This window comes from Oncorhynchus keta, chromosome 31 (assembly GCF_023373465.1).
Source record: "Oncorhynchus keta strain PuntledgeMale-10-30-2019 chromosome 31, Oket_V2, whole genome shotgun sequence".
Lineage (NCBI taxonomy): Eukaryota > Metazoa > Chordata > Actinopteri > Salmoniformes > Salmonidae > Oncorhynchus > Oncorhynchus keta.
In genome coordinates this window covers 13,540,060-13,562,928 of record NC_068451.1, presented here as the reverse complement: position 1 = coordinate 13,562,928, position 22,869 = coordinate 13,540,060, and the positions used below count along the sequence as shown (strand labels likewise).

At 41.8% G+C, this 22,869-nt stretch overlaps 2 protein-coding genes, 1 long non-coding RNA gene and 1 other non-coding gene across 13 annotated transcripts; 1 reads left to right on the top strand and 3 right to left on the bottom strand.

Moving 5' to 3' along the window:
* The first annotated feature begins 1,889 nt into the window (after window positions 1-1,889).
* On the top strand, window positions 1,890-16,045 carry LOC118364489 (T-cell differentiation antigen CD6-like). 4 transcript variants are annotated; one of them, XM_035746058.2, is made up of 14 exons: window positions 1,890-1,977; window positions 2,082-2,188; window positions 3,890-3,970; window positions 4,997-5,296; window positions 5,563-5,877; window positions 9,575-9,634; window positions 9,777-9,923; window positions 10,456-10,569; window positions 10,696-10,812; window positions 10,954-11,100; window positions 11,345-11,428; window positions 11,545-11,679; window positions 11,881-11,982; window positions 15,900-16,045. In XM_035746058.2, exons 2-14 carry the CDS (start codon window positions 2,137-2,139, stop codon window positions 16,040-16,042), a joined length of 1,797 nt encoding a protein of 598 aa, XP_035601951.1. In that variant the 5' UTR covers window positions 1,890-1,977; window positions 2,082-2,136; the 3' UTR covers window positions 16,043-16,045. The 4 variants fall into 4 exon arrangements, with proteins under 4 accessions (XP_035601951.1, XP_035601950.1, XP_035601952.1 ...); XM_035746057.2 differs by having other exon boundaries at window positions 9,780-9,923; window positions 10,456-10,812; XM_035746059.2 differs by lacking the exon at window positions 10,696-10,812.
* Window positions 7,023-9,787, bottom strand: LOC127914295 (uncharacterized). Of its 7 annotated transcripts, XR_008087931.1 has the most exons (4): window positions 8,716-9,787; window positions 7,964-8,032; window positions 7,688-7,894; window positions 7,023-7,481 (listed from the first exon to the last, which is right to left on the bottom strand). It is a non-coding gene; the product is annotated as an uncharacterized LOC127914295 (long non-coding RNA). The 7 variants fall into 7 exon arrangements; XR_008087929.1 differs by having other exon boundaries at window positions 7,023-7,550; window positions 7,688-8,032; XR_008087928.1 differs by having other exon boundaries at window positions 7,688-8,032.
* Window positions 16,046-16,075: 30 nt separating the features above from the next.
* On the bottom strand, window positions 16,076-22,823 carry cfap418 (cilia and flagella associated protein 418). Its single transcript, XM_035746060.2, has 7 exons — window positions 22,541-22,823; window positions 22,161-22,257; window positions 21,802-21,851; window positions 21,261-21,326; window positions 20,533-20,628; window positions 19,367-19,520; window positions 16,076-16,261 (listed from the first exon to the last, which is right to left on the bottom strand). Exons 1-7 carry the CDS (start codon window positions 22,711-22,713, stop codon window positions 16,241-16,243), a joined length of 657 nt encoding a protein of 218 aa, XP_035601953.1. The 5' UTR covers window positions 22,714-22,823; the 3' UTR covers window positions 16,076-16,240.
* trnas-aga (transfer RNA serine (anticodon AGA)) lies at window positions 21,617-21,698 on the bottom strand. The gene has a single exon. It is a non-coding gene; the product is annotated as a tRNA-Ser (tRNA).
* Window positions 22,824-22,869: the final 46 nt, after the last annotated feature.

Here is a 22,869-nt window from a genome sequence, read left to right as displayed (position 1 = left end):
CCCGCTGGCTGCACCGCCTCCGATAGCGTCTCTCCAGTGAGCCATGTTTCTGTGAAGCAAAGAACGTTACAGTCTCTGATGTCCCTCTGGAATGCTACACTTCATCAACCTTGTTGTCAAGAGACTGGACATTGGCGAGAAGAATGCTAGGGAGTGGTGCACGATGTGCCCGTCTCCGGAGTCTGACCAGAAGACCGCCTCGTTTCCCTCTTTTACGGAGTCGTTTTTTTTGGGTCGCCGCATGGGATCCATTCCGTTGTCCTGGATGAAAGGCAGAACACAGGATCCGCGTCGCGAAAATCATATTCTTGGTCGTACTGATGGTGAGTTGACGCTGATCTTATATTCAGTAGTTCTTCTCGACTGTATGTAATGAAACCTAAGATGACCTGGGGTACTAATGTAAGAAATAACACGTAAAAAAAAAAAAAAACTGCATAGTTTCCTAGGAACGCGAAGCGAGGCGGCCATCTCTGTCGGCACCGGAAGTACAAAAATAAATAAAAAAATAAATAAAAAAATTGTCCGCATAGCAGTGAAAGTTAACATTATGTTTCCCGAATGACATCACCAAGAGGTAAAATATATAGTGAAAACAATGGTGGTCCTAAAACGGAACCTTGAGGAACACCGAAATTTACAGCTGATTTGTCATAAGACAAACCATCCACAGAGACAAACTGATATATTTTCCGACAGATAAGATCTAAACCAGGCCAGAACTTGTCCGTATTGACCAATTTGGGTTTCCAATCTTTCCAAAAGAATGTGGTGATCAATGGTATCAAAAGCAGCACTAAGGTCTAGGACCAAAAGGACAGATGCAGAGCCTTGGTCTGACGCCATGTATTATTGTGTTCTCATGAATCCTAAAACAGAGTTATTTGGGTCCGATTCATTTTACATGCTCCTCTTTATCAACATAAGGAGATAATAATGAATGCAGGTCTGCACAACGCATCACCGGGGGCAAACTACCTGCCCTCCAGGACACCTACACCACCCGATGTTACAGGAAGGCCATAAAGATCATCAAGGACATCAACCACCCGAGCCACTGCCTGTTCACCCCGCTATCATCCAGAAGGCGAGGTCAGTACAGGTGCATCAAAACTGGGACCGAGAGACTGAAAAACAGCTTCTATCTCAAGGCCATCAGACTGTTAAACAGCCACCACTAACATTGAGTGGCTGCTGCCAACACACTGTCATTGACACTGACCCAACTCCAGCCACTTTAATAATGGGAATTGATGGGAAATTATGTAAATATATCACTAGCCACTTTAAACAATGCTACCTTATATAATGTTACTTACCCTACATTACTCATCTCATATGCATACGTATATACTGTACTCGATATCATCGACTGCATCCTTATGTAATACATGTATCACTAGCCACTTTAACTATGCCACTTTGTTTACTTTGTCTACATACTCATCTCATATGTATACACTGTACTCGATACCATCTACTGTATGCTGCCCTGTACCATCACTCTGTATATCCTTATGTACATATTCTTTATCCCCTTACACTGTATAAGACAGTAGTTTTGGAATTGTTAGTTAGATTACTTGTTGGTTATCACTGCATTGTCGGGACTAGAAGCACAAGAATTTCGCTACACTCGCATTAACATCTGCTAACCATGTGTATGTGACAAATAAATTTTGATTTGGTTTGATTTGATTTGATGAATAGTAAGCCTCTTTAAAATTGCATATGAATTTGAGTTTGTTTGTTTATTCAACCTTTTTTGTGTGTTGCGTTGGGAGGTTAAAATCGTTGTTGAGGGTGTTAGCCAACAATTGAACCTCTTGTAGTTGTGTGTACGGCAGTGGGTGTATCTCACAGCCAGTCTATGTGTCTGAGAAAGTAGTGTGCTCTACAGACAGAAGCCTATTTGATTTTGTGTCAGAGACGATGCTCATGGAAACCACCAGTTGCAGCAGTGCAAACAGAAATAGAGTGAGTACACAAGTTCTGACATATAGCACACTGCTTGACTCATGATAAGATCAGTAACGTGCATTATTTCTCATTCGATTGTTATTAATATTAAAAGAACAAAGTTGTTTCTGTTGAGGAGTATGCTCAAAGGACCCCGGCCTGACTGTTTTCTGTGAGATGGAACTGTTCAGGACGACAATACTTCTGCCAGTTCTGGTCCTCTCTCAAGGTAACACAGTTTAATCTAATATTAGTATTTTTATTGGAATTTCACAATTTTCACCCATATTAAGAGATACAACAACAGAGACAAAGCACACAAAAAACCCCCACAAAAAACAGCACTCACTTACACATATCTACATACACACACATACATATACATACACTCATGCATATACACATATATACGCGCACGCACATACATACATACACATACATACATACGTACACCATTTCCCTCTTCCTGCTCGGTGCTTCTCTCACCCCATCACCATCATTGCGTCTCTCAATACATACATTTTAAACAAACTTACAAACAGAAATTAAACCAAAAATCTCAGTTTAAACCAAGAGGTTAGGTTCCACACATGGAACGTACAGTGTAGTTCTGAAATACATAGATCCCCGCCATTCTAAGAGAATCCTTGCAGCATAATAGCTGATACCTCAGGTTCTAGGCCATTTAGATAAGGTTCCCATACTTTGTAGAACTGGTCTGTTTTAGAATGCAATGTACATGTCAGATATTCCAGAGGCACCAATTCAAATAGTATCTTATGCCAATCTTTAATAGAAGGAACCTTATCACCAATCCACTGTAAAAGAATGTTAATATTTTGACTTTGATTGTATTCAACTATATTATTTTCAGTGGCTCTTTTGATGGAAAGTATGACGCTTGTACTCTATGTACATCAAAAGCATCAAATGTATTTTACAATTGTTTGTATGAGTTGTTGGATAATACTGAAGCTATGCACATCAAAATAGTCGGCAGTGGAGTCACATTTGGTTTTTCATTATGCTTCTACATCACCATATTTTTTAATGAATTTCTGTTTGCTTCTTATTCATGTCTGAATGTACAAGAGCATGTCGTTTTATTCTACTTGTTGACAGCACGTGTTGGTGTGTTCAAGCAAATAATAAAATATTCATACAAAAAGGGGCTGACCGTAGTGATGCCAATTAGGTGTAGGCTAAATGCTGCACAATCCTACAGAGGATTACTTTACTTCCCAATGTAAGGTGTTTACTGCAACAACCAATAGGATTCATCGAACACTAGCGAGCTAAAATTCAAAGGCTGCTTGAAGCAACATAAAAGTGCAGGGAATTCAAATCAACCAATAGTCAACAATGATTGGCTGAAGCGTAATTGTTTTTGTATGACTCACTAGTTTGTCACAGAGTGATACATAAACAAAGTGATAGTTCAAAATTAATTGCTTTCTGAGGAGGAGAGCTGTGACGGGGGGATGAAAGCATGAACAAACTATTATTTTGCTTGACAAAGATGATGCATTATCTGCATCGATTAATTCAACAATGAGCCACAGATGTCATTCATGGCATACCCATCTAACAACTAAATTAACCAATTGAGGCAGTTGATAATAGCTGTTGTGAAAACCAGTGTAAATATAGTGATTTACAGACTCCATATTATATCCGTCTAATGGGACTATTGTGTAGCCACCTTGAAATACCACCAACAGACAGTTTACAAAATGGAAAAGATTATTCTAATTAGAGCCAAATTCAATAACTTGTTTGTAATGTACGTGCCCTGGGCTTCATGTAGCATTGGCAACATGAAGTAGGCTGAAATAACTGATTGGACAGTTGCATGAATACTCCCATCTACGCATAACCACAATAATGTGTCATTTATCTTAGTTTGTTGTTGTTGTTTGTCATATTTCAGCCTTTCTAAATAAAGACCACTCTGTTCCGGGGAACTTCTCTGGGTCGAGAGAGACTGATGAGCAGCAGACATCCAATCTAAGTGAGTTCCAGTTTTATTTAAATGGTTGGTATTATGCTAAAAAGATCCTCAGAACCCGAGCCTCCAATCAAGCTTCATTTGGTTCCGGAGGCCACTGCAATCTACATCGATCTTACTCTCTGAATACCACCCCCCATTCCTTCCTAAACCCCAAATTCCAATCCCTCGTGCCCATCCAGTCAAATTGCTAGGTGCAAAAATAGAGGGATGAATGGGTAAGGTGTCTGTGTGCTTCTTAGAGGGAGGAGACACAACCTCAAGCAACAATCCTGCAGAGAATTTGATTGCTCACAAGTCATTATACTGAGATCGAAATGAGACGAGGCAAAGGCTTTTTTTTTACTATAATGATACAGGTCACCAGCAATTAAGCCATAGTGAGACGATATTTTCATTGTTCCCAGGGTGATGCGTAAGGCTCCACTAGTGCAAAGTGGGAGGAACAACCCACACAAACATAAAATAAAAATAATGGGTCAATTGTCATTCGTGTCATAGAGGATATCAAATGGTCCAGTGGAGTCAGATTATTAAGGAAAATACTATCAATCAGTTATTCAGTTATAATCATACTACACTAACCTGGTTTTCATTCTCTATTTGTTGAACTTCAATTAAGTGCAATTCCATCCACCACATTTAAACAGGGAAAAAAGTGAAGACTGAAGAGTGAAATGCAGTACCAAAGGCTCCAGTGTCATATGGTTTGAAACCACTGAGAGTATTTGGTCCCGTGGTGTTTCTAGAATCAGGTTGGTCGACTTCAGTGTCCCCCTCCGAATTCACCACCCAGTGACATTTCCACAGGACATGACTCACAGGATGTGGTTGCTCTGCTGAACGTCTGCAAATAGCACAGAAACCGATAGGCCAACAAACAACTAGGGCATTCAATGTGTCTGGGTATGTGTGTGTATTATGCTGTATAACATGTACTGTACATCTGACTACACCACATGGGGAAATGGGGAAATATAAATCTGTATTTCACTCTCATATTGATTCTGCATCTCTCCATCCCTCCAGCCATATCTCACCCCCCCAGGCTATCTCAGCACTGCTCTGGGGTTGTCGAGGTGCTCCATCGAGGGCTGTGGAGGCCAGTGACCTTTGACTTTGGGTCTGCAGAGTGGGCCAAAGTGGTGGAGGACATATGTACCAACCTGAGCTGCGGGGCAGTGTACGAGCGCCGACAGAATGGCACAGCTACATTAAACTACTCCAACTCAACGTGTCTGAGCCAGTGTGTCTACAGAGACCTACTGGTGGAGAACTGTACAGAGCTCTCATACACAGACTGCTCTAACCTGACTGAGATAACCTGTGGTAAGACCGTCATTGCAAAGCTTATGCTTGGATCGGCAAGCATCTTGAGCAACCACCAACACGTTGTTGCAGTAACGCCTGCAAATTGCATGCAATGGAGACCCATCGTATGGGCTCTCCAAGTGTTTTGTGGACGCTTTGCAACAAGTTCCTCCTTCCAGCGCGATTCAATTTTCAAGCTGCTTTTTAGTGATGAGTGAGGCCCAGCTTCTATCGAGGTTAACTGATTATCTATGAACTGATTGGTTGATCTGTCCATTCCTCAGGGCACCAGGCCGTGCGATTGGTTGGAGGCTCACACCACTGTGAAGGACGGGTGGAGTTGTGGAGAGAGGAAAAATGGGGAACGGTGTGTGACGATAGTTGGGACCTGAGAGATGGGGGCGTGGTCTGTGCTCAATTGGGCTGTGGCTCTGCCTTAAATGTGAGTGGGCAGGACGGGTCCTTTGAAGCGGGTGTTGGTCTGGTTCTCTTAGATGAGGTGAACTGTGGGGGGAGCGAGAGGAACCTATGGGAGTGTCCCTCCCTGGGGACAGTCAACGACTGTGGACACAAAGAGGACGCTGCAGTGGTTTGTTCAGGTAAGCCTGCAGCTATAATATTATCATTGTCACTTACTGTATTCACAATCATGTCATTTAAAAATGAAATTTTAAATGTGAATAGAAGCTAAGTCAATGTCATGCCCACTACTTAAAATAGCTATGCTGTTACATGATGTGTGTATGTTCTCCTTAGATCGGTCTGAATACGGATAGTGCAGTAATAACATGTAAAACACATTAGCATGACTGAACATCCGGTGTCTTGGTGGCGAACCAAGTCCCCATCATCTTAGCGCTGATTTTCAGCATGCTAAACGCTGTCGACAATCAGGGTTCTGATGATTGCGAATCAAGAATGATTTGGCTCGTGACCTTATCAGCATGTCTGAATGGATAGCAGAGTCTCAGTCACTCTCAACACTGATACTGACGAACAAGCTTCAAATCCTCCTACAGTAATGCAGAGATCAGGTGATGTGAAAGGTCATATGCCGAAAAGAGACAGCAGCTTTGCATATTAATTATTGTTATTTTTATTAACGGGAAAAGAAAATGAAACACACAGGCAGCACAAAAACACACAGGCCAAAGTAATGCATGTCACTCAGAAAGTAGACATGTCAAACCATAGCTCTGTCTGAGGAAGACCCTCAATGAAAGATGTTCAACCTGGGAGCCAAGTTCAAGAGTTCCTTGGTGAGAAAACATCCAAACTGCCTTGACCTCAACATAACAACAGTTGTTTGGCACTTCCATGGGTTTTAAATCTTGCATCTAAATTTTTTTTTAAATTTGACCATGTTTTAATTTTTTTAAAATAATTATTTATTACAGAAAACACAAGGGATAACATTAAAGTAATAGAACATGAAGGATAAACAATACAGCATCAAGACACTATCAAACATCATCAGTATCAGATCATACTGATCATCAGTATCAGTCTTTCCACAACAGAGCCATCCTTATGTGTGAGGGAACGTGTGCATGATAGTGATATAAAATATATGTCATAGTTCCCTTTTTCATGATCACAATCATGTGAAATCCGAACCCTCCAAGATCCCCCCACAGTTCCCCAATAGCTGTCCCTCAACCATTCGCCCCCCCAACTCCAATGTACCAACAACCAAGAGAATGAACTAAAGAGAAAGAGGAAGAGACAGAAGAAAACAGCAAGCAACAATGCAAATTATTTATTTTTTAAATATTACATTTAAAACAAAGGACATCAAGAACAACTGAAATCATAACAGCAATGCCTACTTTATATGTTTGTGTGCATGTCTGGCACTATTACATGTATGTGTGTGTGTTCTTGTATGTGTTCATTTGAATGAGAGTGTGTGCATATGCATGTATATGCATGTGTACTGCCACCTGCCTCCCCCAGTTTGTATCCTTTATATTGGGCAGACAGACCAGTTCCCTTCCTCCTCCTGCTGCCACCTGCCTCCTCCAGTTTGTATCCTTTATATTGGGCAGACAGACCAGTTCCCTACCTCCTCCCACTGCCACCTGCCTCCTCCAGTTTGTATCCTTTATATTGGGCAGACAGAGCAGTTCCCTACCTCCTCCCACTGCCACCTGCCTCCTCCAGTTTGTATCCTTTATATTGGGCAGACAGACCAGTTCCCTACCTCCTCCTGCTGCCACCTGCCTCCCCCAGTTTGTATCCTTTATATTGGGCAGACAGACCAGTTCCCTACCTCCTCCTGCTGCCACCTGCCTCCCCAGTTTGTATCCTTTATATTGGGCAGACAGACCAGTTCCCTACCTCCTCCTGCTGCCACCTGCCTCCCCCAGTTTGTATCCTTTATATTGGGCAGACAGAGCAGTTCCCTACCTCCTCCCACTGCCACCTGCCTCCTCCAGTTTGTATCCTTTATATTGGGCAGACAGACCAGTTCCCTACCTCCTCCCACTGCCACCTGCCTCCTCCAGTTTGTATCCTTTAGATTGGGCAGACAGACCAGTTCCCTACCTCCTCCTGCTGCCACCTGCCTCCCCCAGTTTGTATCCTTTATATTGGGCAGACAGACCAGTTCCCTACCTCCTCCCACTGCCACCTGCCTCCTCCAGTTTGTATCCTTTAGATTGGGCAGACAGACCAGTTCCCTACCTCCTCCTGCTGCCACCTGCCTCCCCCAGTTTGTATCCTTTATATTGGGCAGACAGACCAGTTCCCTACCTCCTCCTGCTGCCACCTGCCTCCCCCAGTTTGTATCCTTTATATTGGGCAGACAGACCAGTTCCCTACCTCCTCCTGCTGCCACCTGCCTCCCCCAGTTTGTATCCTTTATATTGGGCAGACAGACCAGTTCCCTACCTCCTCCTGCTGCCACCTGCCTCCCCCAGTTTGTATCCTTTATATTGGGCAGACAGACCAGTTCCCTACCTCCTCCTGCTGCCACCTGCCTCCCCCAGTTTGTATCCTTTATATTGGGCAGACAGACCAGTTCCCTACCTCCTCCTGCTGCCACCTGCCTCCCCCAGTTTGTATCCTTTATATTGGGCAGACAGAGCAGTTCCCTACCTCCTCCTGCTGCCACCTGCCTCCTCCAGTTTGTATCCTTTATATTGGGCAGACAGACCAGTTCCCTACCTCCTCCTGCTGCCACCTGCCTCCCCCAGTTTGTATCCTTTAGATTGGGCAGACAGAGCAGTTCCCTACCTCCTCCTGCTGCCACCTGCCTCCTCCAGTTTGTATCCTTTATATTGGGCAGACAGACCAGTTCCCTACCTCCTCCTGCTGCCACCTGCCTCCTCCAGTTTTGATCCTTTATATTGGGCAGACAGAGCAGTTCCCTACCTCCTCCCACTGCCACCTCCAGTTTGTATCCTTTATATTGGGCAGACAGAGCAGTTCCCTACCTCCTCCCACTGCCACCTGCCTCCTCCAGTTTGTATCCTTTATATTGGGCAGACAGAGCAGTTCCCTACCTCCTCCCACTGCCACCTGCCTCCTCCAGTTTGTATCCTTTATATTGGGCAGACAGACCAGTTCCCTACCTCCTCCCACTGCCACCTGCCTCCTCCAGTTTGTATCCTTTATATTGGGCAGACAGACCAGTTCCCTACCTCCTCCCACTGCCACCTGCCTCCTCCAGTTTGTATCCTTTATATTGGGCAGACAGACCAGTTCCCTACCTCCTCCCACTGCCACCCGCCTCCTCCATTTTTTTGGGGCAATGCTGTAATCAATTCGTTGCACTCTTGGATTGAGCAGACCTTCCCGAACAACTCCATGAAGGACATAACTCTACCATCACAATATCATTTAAGAACAAAATACCCTTTTCAAACATCTTTCCCATAAATACAGGTATTTTATCAACCAGCACATTTGTTGACCATGCACATCAGAACACCTCAAGTGATTTATTATGTAGGCCTACTCAGAAGGCTACATCCATCAATCTGGGAGTCCTACACATTTCAAGTAAATTCTTTAAGAAACACACACATTCCTTGCAGTAATTGCCAAATGACTGACTGCAATGTCTAACTCTTGAATAAGAGTCAGATATTGGTTCAGTAGATCATTAGATACACAGATGGACAAACACAACTCCTCTTGGATTTTCAATTTTTGAGCAAATGTTTTTGTTAAACAAACCTTTTCCCCGTCTTTCAAACAAGAGTGCCTTGATTACTCAGGAGAAGTGAGCCATGCATCTGTTATACATTCTATTTCTCTAACACCCCTAGGACTTTTCTATTTCCCTGACAGGAATTCCATCTCAACCAGGCAACAAGACGGCAGAACAGAACACCCAGACTTCAACCACAGGTACATTCAATAGATGCTGACACACATGACCCTCCATCTGTGTAATAATACACCAAGAATGTCTGCTCTGCTCATTAGAACATGTCAAGAAGAATTTGTTATCTAGTCTGTACTCTGCACTATGATTTGTTCTTGTTCCCAGCAGGCTCAGTTCTACTAGTCACCAGTGCAGAGAGCCGGTCCTCTCCTCCCGTAGCTGCTGTCTGGGGCTGCATCGCATTGTCTATAGCCCTCCTCCTCACACTCCTCTCCAATGCTTCACTCTTCCTGTCTTACAGGAGGAGAGCTGGTGAGTCATTGTTTTTCTCCATTTTTCTTTCTCTTTCATTGCCTCATACTCAACTGTCACTCTTCCCATTTGTTCACACCAACAACAACAAACATGCTATCATCAATAAGCAGTAATTAACACCGAGAAACTGCTTTGTCTGAAGGGTATTACATATTCTTCTCAATGTTTTGCCAATTATGATAATACAACAACACAATGCAATGTGATTCAATACAGTACACAAAGCAAATCACCCAACTGGAACAGTATTCATACCCCTGGGTTGGTTGATTGCTCATTAAGAGAGTCCCACCACCAGTGTTGTTTTCACATCAACTTAAAAAAGCAGCATATTTTATTTCACAGGGATGATAATGCTTTGAATATGTGCCATATGTGACGGTGGTCTAATTCAAATATTTAATTGGTTTTGAGATGTATTGTCCTTTTCTTCTTGTCCAACATCAAAGACAACAAAAGGCCAACAAATCTATTATCCTAGTTTCGGTAAAGAGGAGTTTAAAAGGCAAAACTTTCCCTTCATTACTAGCACTTCTGGTTCACCAAAGACAAGATGGCCGTCTGCTGTCCATCCAGTCTCAACACACTGACCGAGGGGAGAGAGTCAACCTCCTCACAGTCACCACAGACAAAGCTGATTACAGTGAGTTCCTACTGATGAACTTGTCCTCTCTGTGCCCATTAGTTACTTGCAATTTCAGGAAATGTCTTATTAGTTCAAGTGTCCCACTTGTCAGAATACATTTTCTCTATGTGACCTTTCATGCAGCTCCACAGTACCTTTCCCAAAAACCCACTCAGAATGACACCGATGCCTCATGTGACTCTGACTATGAAAACTATGACTTCAATGACCAACCCTCTGTTGCCATGGCTACTGCACTTGGTCAGTTCATCTTCATAGTTTTGGATGAATAGTGCAATTCTAAAAGAAAAAAAGATGGGAAGTGACACATGGCTATTAAGGGAGAAAGTGGTCCAAGGACTCACTCAGTGCCAACCAAATGGTCTTTTATGTTTTCATTAGTCAGGGTCCTTGACAATGGAGTAAGCACAAGCAGAGAGCCATGTGAAACCACGCAGACAGCAGAGACTTCTGACGCTCCTGAGAAATATAATATTGTTGCTGAGACAATCAACGGCATTGAGAGAAAAAACCCTGCCACCCAAAGTCGTAAGTTACTGTCGGGTTGGGTGAACCAGATTTTACCATGATCATATTGTGTCCATGTCCGACAGGTTTCTTCTTAGTCTTAAAAGGACATAATGTCCACTTAAAATCTGAGACTTTTCTACAACCGTTTGCAGGACAAGGAATCAGAAAAGGTATAATTTGCTGAAACTTGCCATGGTGACAGAAAATATGAATTAGAGCCCTATCGTAACATACTAACACTAACAACCATTTGTATGTCCAGTGCATTCGCTGGTGTCATCCAGCACGTCTTCTGGGGAATGCTATGAAAACATTGAGACACTGGAGAAGGAGCTGCTGGACTCAGGTCAGTCCAAAATGCTCAATGGTAAATGCTGCAACAGACTCAGTCAGTGCATCTACGAAATCCATTCTCATGAATCAATGATAACAGAGTAACTGTGTGGAATGCTAACCACCCAGGTCCAGATTTGAGAGAAACTGCCCTCACAGACTTGATCTGTGGAAGAGAGCCATCCTTGGGATCGAGTAGTAGTACATCATCAGGGGAATCCTACTACAACGTGGGGATGGCAGTGGAACAGCATCTACAGTCAGGTCCGTTCAAATCAAATACACAGGAACAACAACACACAATTCATCTGGCTGTGTCTAAACACTGGATGGGGTAGACACAACAGCAAAGGCTTTTTGCACTACAGAACAGTACATGAAAGTATTGTCTTGAAAGTTTTGGGGAGAAAGTATGTAGATTCGTAATTACTTCATTGGGAGCACATTTTCTCATTTTCTCCTCAGAGAACACCTATACACATTCCCCTGTGCAATCAACCAGTGCACACCAGGATCAGCAACAGCCTGTGAACAGCAACTGCCACCAACTGAGCAGTCAAAATCAAGGTACCTGATACATTTCTGATGAGTCTGTGCATGTGTGTTTCAAAGGTGGACAGAATTTCCATTGAACCGTGTAATGTTCCCTGCAGAGACTAATTCTCAGTCTCCTTTCTTGTGTCATATTGTGTTTCAAAACCTGCCAAATTAATTTGACGCCACCGGTGTAATCTCTGAAAGAAACAGAACAAATCATATTCAAAGGTTTCTCTAAGTTTATAAGCCACTGTGATTTCAGGTTGTGTCAAAACTCAATTCAAAGAGCTAAAATAGTCTGACAGATGGGGCCATTGGGTATGGGGCATAAACATCTGTGAGGATTTAAAATGTACTTAATTCCTTTAGTTTTCGCCAGATTTACTATCACAGTGAATAATGGAAAGGGTAGTATTTCTGGCAGGCACATGCTTGAATCCAACAGAGGGAGGGAGAGTTGAAGAGAGAGATGGTCCTCATTCAGATGGAGGAAATTGCCTGGCTCTGTTTTTCACTCTAATCTGCCATTAAGCTATGGAGAGCTACACCTCAGAATGACAGAGTCAATTAGATTACAGACACTAATACCCGTTATAGACAGACTTTAAGGCATTTTGACTGTATTTTTACTTATTTATCTGGCAATGTTTTACAGACCCAATTCACAGTCCCATTTTTACCACATTCTTGCCGAGATAAGTATTTTATATCTCCCATGCACATGCCAGCATAATTAGGAGTGGGAGTAGATGTGGGTGGATGTCTGTTTTAATAAATTAATTAAATATACACCATCACAAAGAAATCCATAATGAATGAGTTTTTTGGCAGGTCCTAAGAGACATTATAGGACCAATACAATTTATTTTCAAAAGAATAGAATGGCATATTTAGAGTGTAATGATGTTTACTGGTCTGTGTAGCCGATAGGCTACATGGCTGTGCCATGCATATAAAATCAAGTTATTTTGTTCCTTAAACAGTCAACACACATATATTTTGTCGTAGGCTGGGAATATAATGAAATATAACAGAATAAAAGACATCATATTTTTCCCACACAACTTGCATCACAGCAACATGTAGAACAGCTGTCATATAAAAAACGTGATTTTGAAACAGAGCCCAAGGCAAAGCCCATGCTTTTTTGATCCACGTTTCATCTCTTTTCTACCCTCCCTCCGCTTTGATAGGGAGCAGGCGTAGGGTCTTACATTGGGAGTATCTTCATCATGATACTGATAAGAGAATAATAGCAATCTATATTTTCAAAAGCATGAGTCTCCTGTTCATATTTCACAACCTCTGCAGGCTTTTGGAGTTGCCTATACGCCATTGAGCATAACAATAGGCCTACGCTTGATTTAAGGTGCATTACTGCATGCTAAATGTTTCTAATCAGTGATAGATGAGCAAACAAATAGATGAGTTACCACCTCTACTTATTTGGCCAGCCAGAGAATTAACCAAATATACAGATGGAGAGTCAGTTAAACAAAATCACATTGACAAGTCACAGGCTTTCGGTTGGGAGTAGGTCTAGGCTGCTATGCGACTGTGAGTAAAGAGGAGTGCGTTTCTCTGCTCATACAGGAGTAATTACGCCCTTGTTCTCTAATTGTGATTTTTGTGTACGTATTATTTATGACTTCATTTCAATTCATGAGGGGGTGCTGCAGCACCACTATTTGCTGTGGCTATGCCGTTCATGCAAAGGGGTGATTAAAATGTTCAAACATTGATGCATTACAATTAAGGGTAGGTTCCCTTGAGAAAGATTAAGCCTAGTCCTTGACATTAAGTCATGTTCAATGGCGGCACCAGGTACACGTATTCCCCTACATGGATCACAACTGTGCAGTAGATTCTAGAGTCATGTACTGTCTGTAATGTACATTGCCTTCATAAAGTAGTCATACCCTTTGACTTATTCCACTTTGTTACAGTCTGAATTCAAAATGGATAAAACAAATTAAAAACACATACCCCATAATGACAAAAGTGAAAACATGTTTTTAGAAATATATATATATATATATTTTTTTAAATAAATAAATATCTATTTAAATAAGTATTCAGACCCGAGTTAATACATGTTAGAATCACCTTTGGCAGTGATTACGGCGGTCAGTCTTTCTGGGTAAATCTCTAAAATCTTTGCAACACCTGGATTCTACAATATTTGCAAATTATACTTTTTAAAATTATTCAAGCTCTGTCAAGTTGGTTGTTTATCATTGCTAGACAGCCATTTCTATAAGTGCACAAGGCGAGACCCAGATGCAGACACAGGAGGCATAGAGTTTGAGTCTTTGATATTTATTAATAATCCAAAAGGGGTAGGCAAGAGAATGGTCGTGGAGAGGCAAAAAGTCAAAACCAGTTCAGAGTCCAGGAGGTACAGTGTGGCAGGCAGGCAGGCAGGCTCGAGGTCAGGGCAGGCAGAATGGTCAGGCAGGCTCGAGGTCAGGGCAGGCAGAATGGTCAGGCAGGCTCGAGGTCAGGGCAGGCAGAATGGTCAGGCAGGCTCGAGTTCAGGGCAGGCAGAATGGTCAGGCAGGCTCGAGGTCAGGGCAGGCAGAATGGTCAGGCAGGCTCGAGGTCAGGGCAGGCAGAATGGTCAGGCAGGCGGGTAAAGTCCAGAAAACAGGCAAGGGTCAAAACTGGGAGGACTATTAAAAGAGAATAGAAAAGGCAGGACCACAGGGAAAACACACTGGTTGACTTGGAACATACAAGACGAACTGACAACAGACAGACAGAAAACACAGGTTTAAATACCCAGGGGAAAATGGGGAAGATGGGTGACACCTGGAGGGGATGAAGACAAGCACAAGGATAGGTGAAACAGATCAGGGTGTGACAATTTCCAAGTCATGCCATAGATTTAAGCCAAATTAAATCAAAACTGTAACTAGGCCAATGTATATTTTGCCTTGTGTTTTAGGTTTTTGTCCTGCTGAAAGGTGAATTTGTCTCCCTGTGTCTATTGAAAAGCAGACTGAACCAGGTTTTCCTCTAGTATTTTGCCTGTGCTTGGCTCTATTCTGTTTATTTTTATCCTAAAAAAATCTCTCTACTCCTTGCTGATGACAAGCATACCCTTAACATGATGCAACCACCATACTTGACAAAATTAAGAGTGGTACTCAGTGATGTGTTGGATTTGTCCCAAACATAACACTCTATATTTAGGACAAAGTTAATTTCTTTGTCACATATTTTGCAGTTTTACTTTAGTGCCTTATTGCAAACAGGATGCATGTTTTAAAATATATTTATTCTGTACAGGTTTCCTTTTTCCCCCCATTTAGGTTAGTATTGTGGAGTATGTTGTTAATCTATCCTCAGTTTTCTCCCATCAGTCATTAAACTCTGTAAATGTTTTAAAGTTACCATTGGCCTCATGGTCAAATCTCTTAGCGGTTTCCTTCCTCTTCGGCAACTGAGTAGGAATGATGTATGTTTGTAGTGACTGGGTATATTGATACACCATCCAAAGTGTAATGAAAAACTTCACTATTCTCAAAGGGATATTCCATGTGTGTTTTTTTATTTTTAACCATCTACCAATAGGTGCCCTTCTTTACGAGGCAATGGAAAACCTTGAATGTCTTTGAAGTTGAATCGATTTGAAGTTCCCTGCTTTACTGAGGAACCTTACAGATAATTGCGTGTGGTAGTCATTCAAAAATCATGTTGAACACTATTATTGCACATAGTGTTGCTACAAACATAATTCCACTTTGACAAATGTGGGGTATTGTGTGTAGGCCAGTGACACAAAATCTAAATTTAATCCATTTTAAATTAAGGCTGTGTAACCACATAATATGGAAAAAGTCAATGGGTGTAAATACTTTCTGAAGGTATTGTAGATGCAAATTTCTGAAAACATGTAGCTTATTGTGGATGTATGTAAATAGTAATGTGAGTCCTTTATACAGAAGATTCAAGCAGCTCATCCTCCTCTGAGCTTTATGAGAACATAGAAGTCCAAGATGAAGAGGGGATTGGTGATGTTACCATGAAGGAAGTCCCGGACCAGTCTCTTTCTGACAGTGACTACGATGACATAACAAATTACTAGCTTTTCATCAAACATAGCAGTGAAATGAGAACTATAAAACAGATTCATTTACATATTAGCAGTTGTTATTATCCAGAAAGACAAACAGGAGCAATTATGTTTAATTGCCTTGCTCAAGAGCGCAGACATATTTTTCTCTCTCACCTCGTTAGCGTGTGGATTCAAACCAGCGACCTTTCGGTTACTGGCCCAACGGTCTTAACCACCTTCGCTTCTCCACTGCACAGAATGACCAGCATTGTGAACAAACAGCACTGTCACTGATATTGATTCATACGGTGACATGAGCCACACAACGCACAGTCAAACTTTTTAAACTTGAAATTAAATTGTGTTAATATTATCAAGGAGAAAAAGCAACAAAAATGAAGTGCATACAACATTTATTCAACTAAGACTTGATGTGAATAGCCTAGTGTATAAACGCATATGCAGATGGTTTGTACATAATATGAGCACATGTTTTGCAATCCAAAAGATCTACTTCTGACTGGGCTATAACAATATTATTATTATATTATACAATAAATGTCTACTTCTGACTGGGCTATCACAACAAATGTCTACTTCTGACTGGGCTATCACAACAAATGTCTACTTCTGACTGGGCTATCACATCAAATGTCTACTTCTGACTGGGCTATCACAACAAATGTCTACTTCTGACTGGGCTATCACAACAAATGTCTACTTCTGACTGGGCTATCACAACAAATGTCTACTTCTGACTGGACTATCACATCAAATGTCTACTTCTGACTGGGCTATCACAACAAATGTCTACTTCTGACTGGGCTATCACAATAAATGTCTACTTCTGACTGGGCTATCACAACAAATGTCTACTTCTGACTGGGCTATCACATCAAATGTCTACTTCTGACTGGGCTATCACAACAAATGTCTACTTCTGACTGGGCTATCACATCAAATGTCTACTTCTGACTGGGCTATCACATCAAATGTCTACTTCTGACTGGGCTATCACAACAAATGTCTACTTCTGACTGGGCTATCACATCAAATGTCTACTTCTGACTGGGCTATCACATCAAATGTCTACTTCTGACTGGGCTATCACAACAAATGTCTACTTCTGACTGGGCTATCACAACAAATGTCTACTTCTGACTGGGCTATCACAATAAATGTCTACTTCTGACTGGGCTATCACATCAAATGTCTATTTCTGACTGGGCTATCACAACAAATGTCTACTTCTGACTGGGCTATCACAACAAATGTCTACTTCTGACTGGGCTATCACAACAAATGTCTACTTCTGACTGGGCTATCACATCAAATGTCTACTTCTGACTGGGCTATCACAACAAATGTCTACTTCTGACTGGGCTATCACAACAAATGTCTACTTCTGACTGGGCTATCACATCAAATGTCTACTTCTGACTGGGCTATCACATCAAATGTCTACTTCTGACTGGGCTATCACATCAAATGTCTACTTCTGACTGGGCTATCACAACAAATGTCTACTTCTGACTGGGCTAACAAATGTCTACTTCTGACTGGGCTATCACATCAAATGTCTACTTTACATTTACATTTAAGTCATTTAGCAGACGCTCTTATTCAGAGCGACTTACAAATTGGTGCATTCACCTTATGACATCCAGTGGAACAGCCACTTTACAATAGTGCATCTAAATCTTTTGAGGGGGGTGAGAAGGATTACTTTATCCTATCCTAGGTATTCCTTAAAGAGGTGGGGTTTCAGGTGTCTCCGGAAGGTGGTGATTGACTCCGCTGTCCTGGCATCGTGAGGGAGTGTGTTCCACCATTGGGGAGCCAGAGCAGCGAACAGTTTTGACTGGGCTGAGCGGGAACTGTACTTCCTCAGTGGTAGGGAGGCGAGCAGGCCAGAGGTGGATGAACGCAGTGCCCTTGTTTGGGTGTAGGGCCTGATCAGAGCCTGGAGGTACTGAGGTGCCGTTCCCCTCACAGCTCCGTAGGCAAGCACCATGGTCTTGTAACGGATGCGAGCTTCAACTGGAAGCCAGTGGAGAGAGCGGAGGAGCGGGGTGACGTGAGAGAACTTGGGAAGGTTGAACACCAGACGGGCTGCGGCGTTCTGGATGAGTTACTTCTGACTGGGCTATCACAACAAATGTCTACTTCTGACTGGGCTAACAAATGTCTACTTCTGACTGGGCTATCACATCAAATGTCTACTTCTGACTGGGCTATAACAACAAATGTCTACTTCTGACTGGGCTATCACATCAAATGTCTACTTCTGACTGGGCTATAACAACAAATGTCTACTTCTGACTGGGCTATAACAACAAATGTCTACTTCTGACTGGGCTATAACAACAAATGTCTACTTCTGACTGGGCTATCACAACAAATGTCTACTTCTGACTGGGCTATCACATCAAATGTCTACTTCTGACTGGGCTATCACATCAAATGTCTACTTCTGACTGGGCTATCACAACAAATGTCTACTTCTGACTGGGCTATCACGTCAAATGTCTTTGGAAGTTAAGCTTTTTTTTTTTTTTTTTGGGGGCTTCCCTAATGAATGAATTAGTAGATATTTAATAAACTATCCACAAACTACTTCATTTGATTATGATTCATTTATAAAGCATCAACTACTAGACTGTCAGAGTGAAGTGATTATTTTATCTTTAATTATTTTTTCTTCTAAATGTCTAGCATAGATGCAACAGGAAAGGTTTGGGTCATTTAACTTCACACTAACCTCACCTTCATACTATACACAATACATGAATGGTAAGATCAGAAATCCCTTAAAACAGAGAATGCATTTCACTCAAAGGGACAGAAGAGGAAATAAACAAAGGGACAAGGGAATTAGAAACTAAGACAGAAGGAAAGGCTACAGAAAAGCATGTAACAGCATTGTATGTGAAATACTACCAGATAATGGAATGTCTTCATTACTATTTTTATTTTATACATAAAATACTCGGTTCAATTTAGCCTCATCTTTCCTAGGTACCGTTTTCACACAAGTATGGTCTGGCATATACCTGCTCTTAAAACTGAGCTAGCTAAAATCACATCTCTAAAGATAGCAGAAGACCTACCATGTTCATTTACATTTAAACCCAGAACACACTAAATGTAATGCAGAGAAAGACCTACATCATTCTCAAGGCAGAAAAATGTGTGTTGGGATGTCTATAACAAGAGGACATTGGTTTTCAAGTAACTGAAAAGTGATAGTGTGTGTGTGTGTGTGTGTGTGTGTGTGTGTGTGTGTGTGTGTGTGTGTGTGTGTGTGTGTGTGTGTGTGTGTGTGTGTGTGTGATAGAAAGAAGGCTGTCATACATCATGCTTCCCACAGACCCACTTGAGCTGGTGCTGTTCTCTCAGGTCGGTGAGGTCTCGAGCAGAGTGCCAGCTACACTGGCAGGCGTACGCCCGCGCCCCTTTTCTTCTCCTCAGCTTAGCCCGCAGCTTCTGACAGTCTGGCATGTTGTTCCTGCAGAGATACAAAGAGACAAGGCTGGTTAGCTAAGCAATGACCAGTAGGTGAATATCTCTCACAGTATTGGTATGTAGAGTTATAGATAGGATAAGTAGTACTAAATTCACAAAGTACTTGATTATTTAAGTTGGTCATGTGCATGGAACAAAACCAGCCTCCAAGAACCCCTGAAAGATTGTGGAATGATTGGAAACATCACACATATTCAAGAGTTAACCTGCAATTTACAGCTGAAGGAATTAATCTGAGTGGAAGCATAATTTGCACAATACACTACGTTGCATTTAACAAGCACATTTGAATGATAAATGAATCCCCATGTCTTGTAGAGGAGCCCTGGGCTCTCAGACACTTAGTAACCTCTATACTTCAGCAAAAAGCCTGAAACCACCCAAGTGTCCACCAGAACAGATAATTACTTCACTGCTGTGATAACACCGACAGCAAAACCCACATGCTTGGAACGTGCACCAAAACACCAACAACATTGTGATTGAGATAGCCTTCTTTGTTTATCTATTTTAAAATGTTTTTCTCCCATATGAGCACAGCCCTTCTGTCTGTTGTCTTTCTTAGTTTGCATTTCAAGTCAACTCTCACCAATTGTATCAAATTCATGTAGCCTAGAATAATTTAATTACTGTCTTGGTGTTAAGAGCACCAAATACCCATGCCTGCATACTCACACCGCTACTGCTATGAGGTCTTCCACTTCACTTCCTTAACTAAGCTTAAGTGTCAGTCTTTGTTATCATGGGCAAGCTCTCTGTCAGTGAAACAACACAATATTTTACATTAAGAATCAAATGAAGATTATTCCAGTTTATTTTCACGAAGTCCCAAAATAAAAAGGTTTACACTGCCCTCTTCTGTTCAAATCTGAGAAATTTGGGATTTTTTTTCTGTATCAACTTCCAAATTGTTTCAAGATAATAACAATATTTAAATTCCGCAAATAGTTTGTTACCCGATAAAGATACATCAGGCCCAATGAGAGGAGGTTCACCTGAAGAAGAGGTAATCACAAGAGGGGTCCCATTCATGATCGCCAAACATGGCCACCCGAAAGTCACAGGAGATACATCTCAGCTGATCACACGACCTGTCAGCACATGTTAAACAGTGAGTCAAATTAAAATGTGATCCATGCTTTTACACACACACACACACACACACACACACACACACACACACACACACACACACACACACACACACACACACACACACACACACACACACACACACACACACACACACACACACACACACACACACACACACACACACACAATTACACACACACACACACACACACAATTACAACAGGGTTCCCCAACTGGCGGCCCTTCTGTGATTTTAATTGGTCCCCCGCGTTTTTTGAGCAAAATAAATAAATACATTTTATCATTTTATTGTTGGACATAAGACTGTAAAAACACCAGCAAATCAGCACCAAACAAGTGATTTTAATTTAGGAAATCTGTTCCAAAGAATTCCCACGCATAATATAGAGAGATACAGTATGTGATCATAAACAAATGAAAGCAGGGTTTGAAATTAGTCTGTTGTAGTTAAATATTATATCGGTTTGGGCTTCTTGCAATCAAGTTGCAGTTGACTAATTAACCGTAATTATGTTCTGGCCTCCTGACCATCCTCTAAAGAAAAAAAATGGCCCTCGGGCTGAATCCAGTTGATGATCCCTGCACTACAATTAAACAGCACTTTTACCTTTGTGAAACAGCTGTTCCTACACCATTTTCAATGGAGCTTCCACCAAGGAAAACTGGGCAGCACCTGCTCACATAAGAACAAATGGGGATCAAAAGAGAGCTTTTATCAAATACATGCTTTACCAAAGGCTCACTACTAGATTTTATGGCTCCCCGTGAATTACCATTTTGGTCTGCCTTAAATAATGACAACTGTAAAACATACAATTACATTGACTGCATGCAACAGAGATATACAGATGTCTTAGATAACATTTACTGGGTTTCAATAATAACGTCATATGAACACATTGACTTTTTGCAGTATACCACAGGCAGATATTATGATTCCACAGGCTGCAACACAAAATAAACCGTTGTCGGCAGGATTCGAACCTGCGCGGGAAGATCCCAATAGATTTCTAGTCTATCGCCTTAACCACTCGGCCACGACAACTGCCTATATGTTCGACGACTCAGCCAGGACAACTAACTATGTTTGCATGAATAAGTTGTTTTATTAAAATGTTTTTTAAAAATAGGGTTGTAAGAAAACTTACTTTCTTGTGGACTGTGGCAATGTCTTCGTCATTTTAGGAAGCTGTCCAGTCTGCAAATGTGTAGAGTTAAGCAAATATGAGACCACCTACGGGCCAGCCCTTTTGCAATGTAACGTTAGCTAATGCATTGGAGTCAGAAGGACAAAGATGATAGCAACCTTCCCATTGGAAACAGGCTAAAAACAATCAAACATAGCCTCCTCATCTTTATCTCATTATAGCTAGCTAATACATTCGTGTGATATCCAGACAGCTAACTTTAGCTAGCTACTACTACTGGACAGTAGATGCTGTTAGCAACAACAACAAAAAACTGCATTCAACAATGCAAGGCGATGTAGCTAAGGTTATTTACTCACGTTTAGCGCAAGGGAATCGAAATCATCGTCAAGTATGTCCTCAAGAAGGGCATCTATATCTTCGCTGTCCGTTTTTCTGGGGGTATCGTCAGTGGTGCTGACGGTGTGAAGCGAGGAACAGTTTTAGCAAGCTAACGTTACATAGCTAACTACGTGATTTAGCTAACATGCTTGATGAAATAACAATGCATTTTAGGAAGGCTGGCGTTTGCAACTACGTTACATAGCTATCGTTAGTTACGTTGCATAAGCTTCCACTGTGTCAGTCATGGTCAACAACTTGGTTTGCTAACCTTGCTTGCTAACTTTAGTCCATTCCCCCGTACTAACGTTAGCTATCGTTAACGTTAGCCGGTTGACACTTGCATTTTACTACGCACCAGAGTTTTCTTTCTTTCCCAGTTTGGGTTAAACATTTCCCAGCCGTCGATAAATTTGAGGGAGCTTGAAGTTGTGGCGTCAATGAAACATTGCGACAGAACTTTGTTTCAACCTCATCTAGCAATTCGTCCAAATCGTCCGCCATAGCTTCAGGCTTATTGACTGTTGTCATGAACAGGAGTGCTTGATTGACAGGCGTAACCTAATTTCAAGTAGGTAAAGATTGATACCGTGCAGCTAGCGATTTATGTGTAGTGATACAATAACAGATACTGGCTATCAATGCTACAATGTAAATGCATGGGCATTACCAATCACAGGAGAAAAA

Excerpts from the sequence above, each read along its gene's own strand:
- cfap418 (XM_035746060.2), bottom strand. The coding sequence starts at position 22,713 with ATGACAACAGTCAATAAGCCTGAAGCTATGGCGGACGATTTGGACGAA. Across the intron at positions 22,258-22,540 it reads GGGAAAGAAAGAAAACTCTG|CACCACTGACGATACCCCCA; the intron begins GTGCGTAGTAAA and ends TCACACCGTCAG. Across the intron at positions 16,262-19,366 it reads GGGTCTGTGGGAAGCATGAT|TGGAGAAGCGAAGGTGGTTA; the intron begins GTATGACAGCCT and ends CATTCTGTGCAG.
- LOC118364489 (XM_035746055.2), top strand. The coding sequence starts at position 2,137 with ATGGAACTGTTCAGGACGACAATACTTCTGCCAGTTCTGGTCCTCTCT. Across the intron at positions 11,429-11,544 it reads GAAGGAGCTGCTGGACTCAG|GTCCAGATTTGAGAGAAACT; the intron begins GTCAGTCCAAAA and ends CTAACCACCCAG. Across the intron at positions 11,983-15,899 it reads ACTGAGCAGTCAAAATCAAG|AAGATTCAAGCAGCTCATCC; the intron begins GTACCTGATACA and ends TCCTTTATACAG.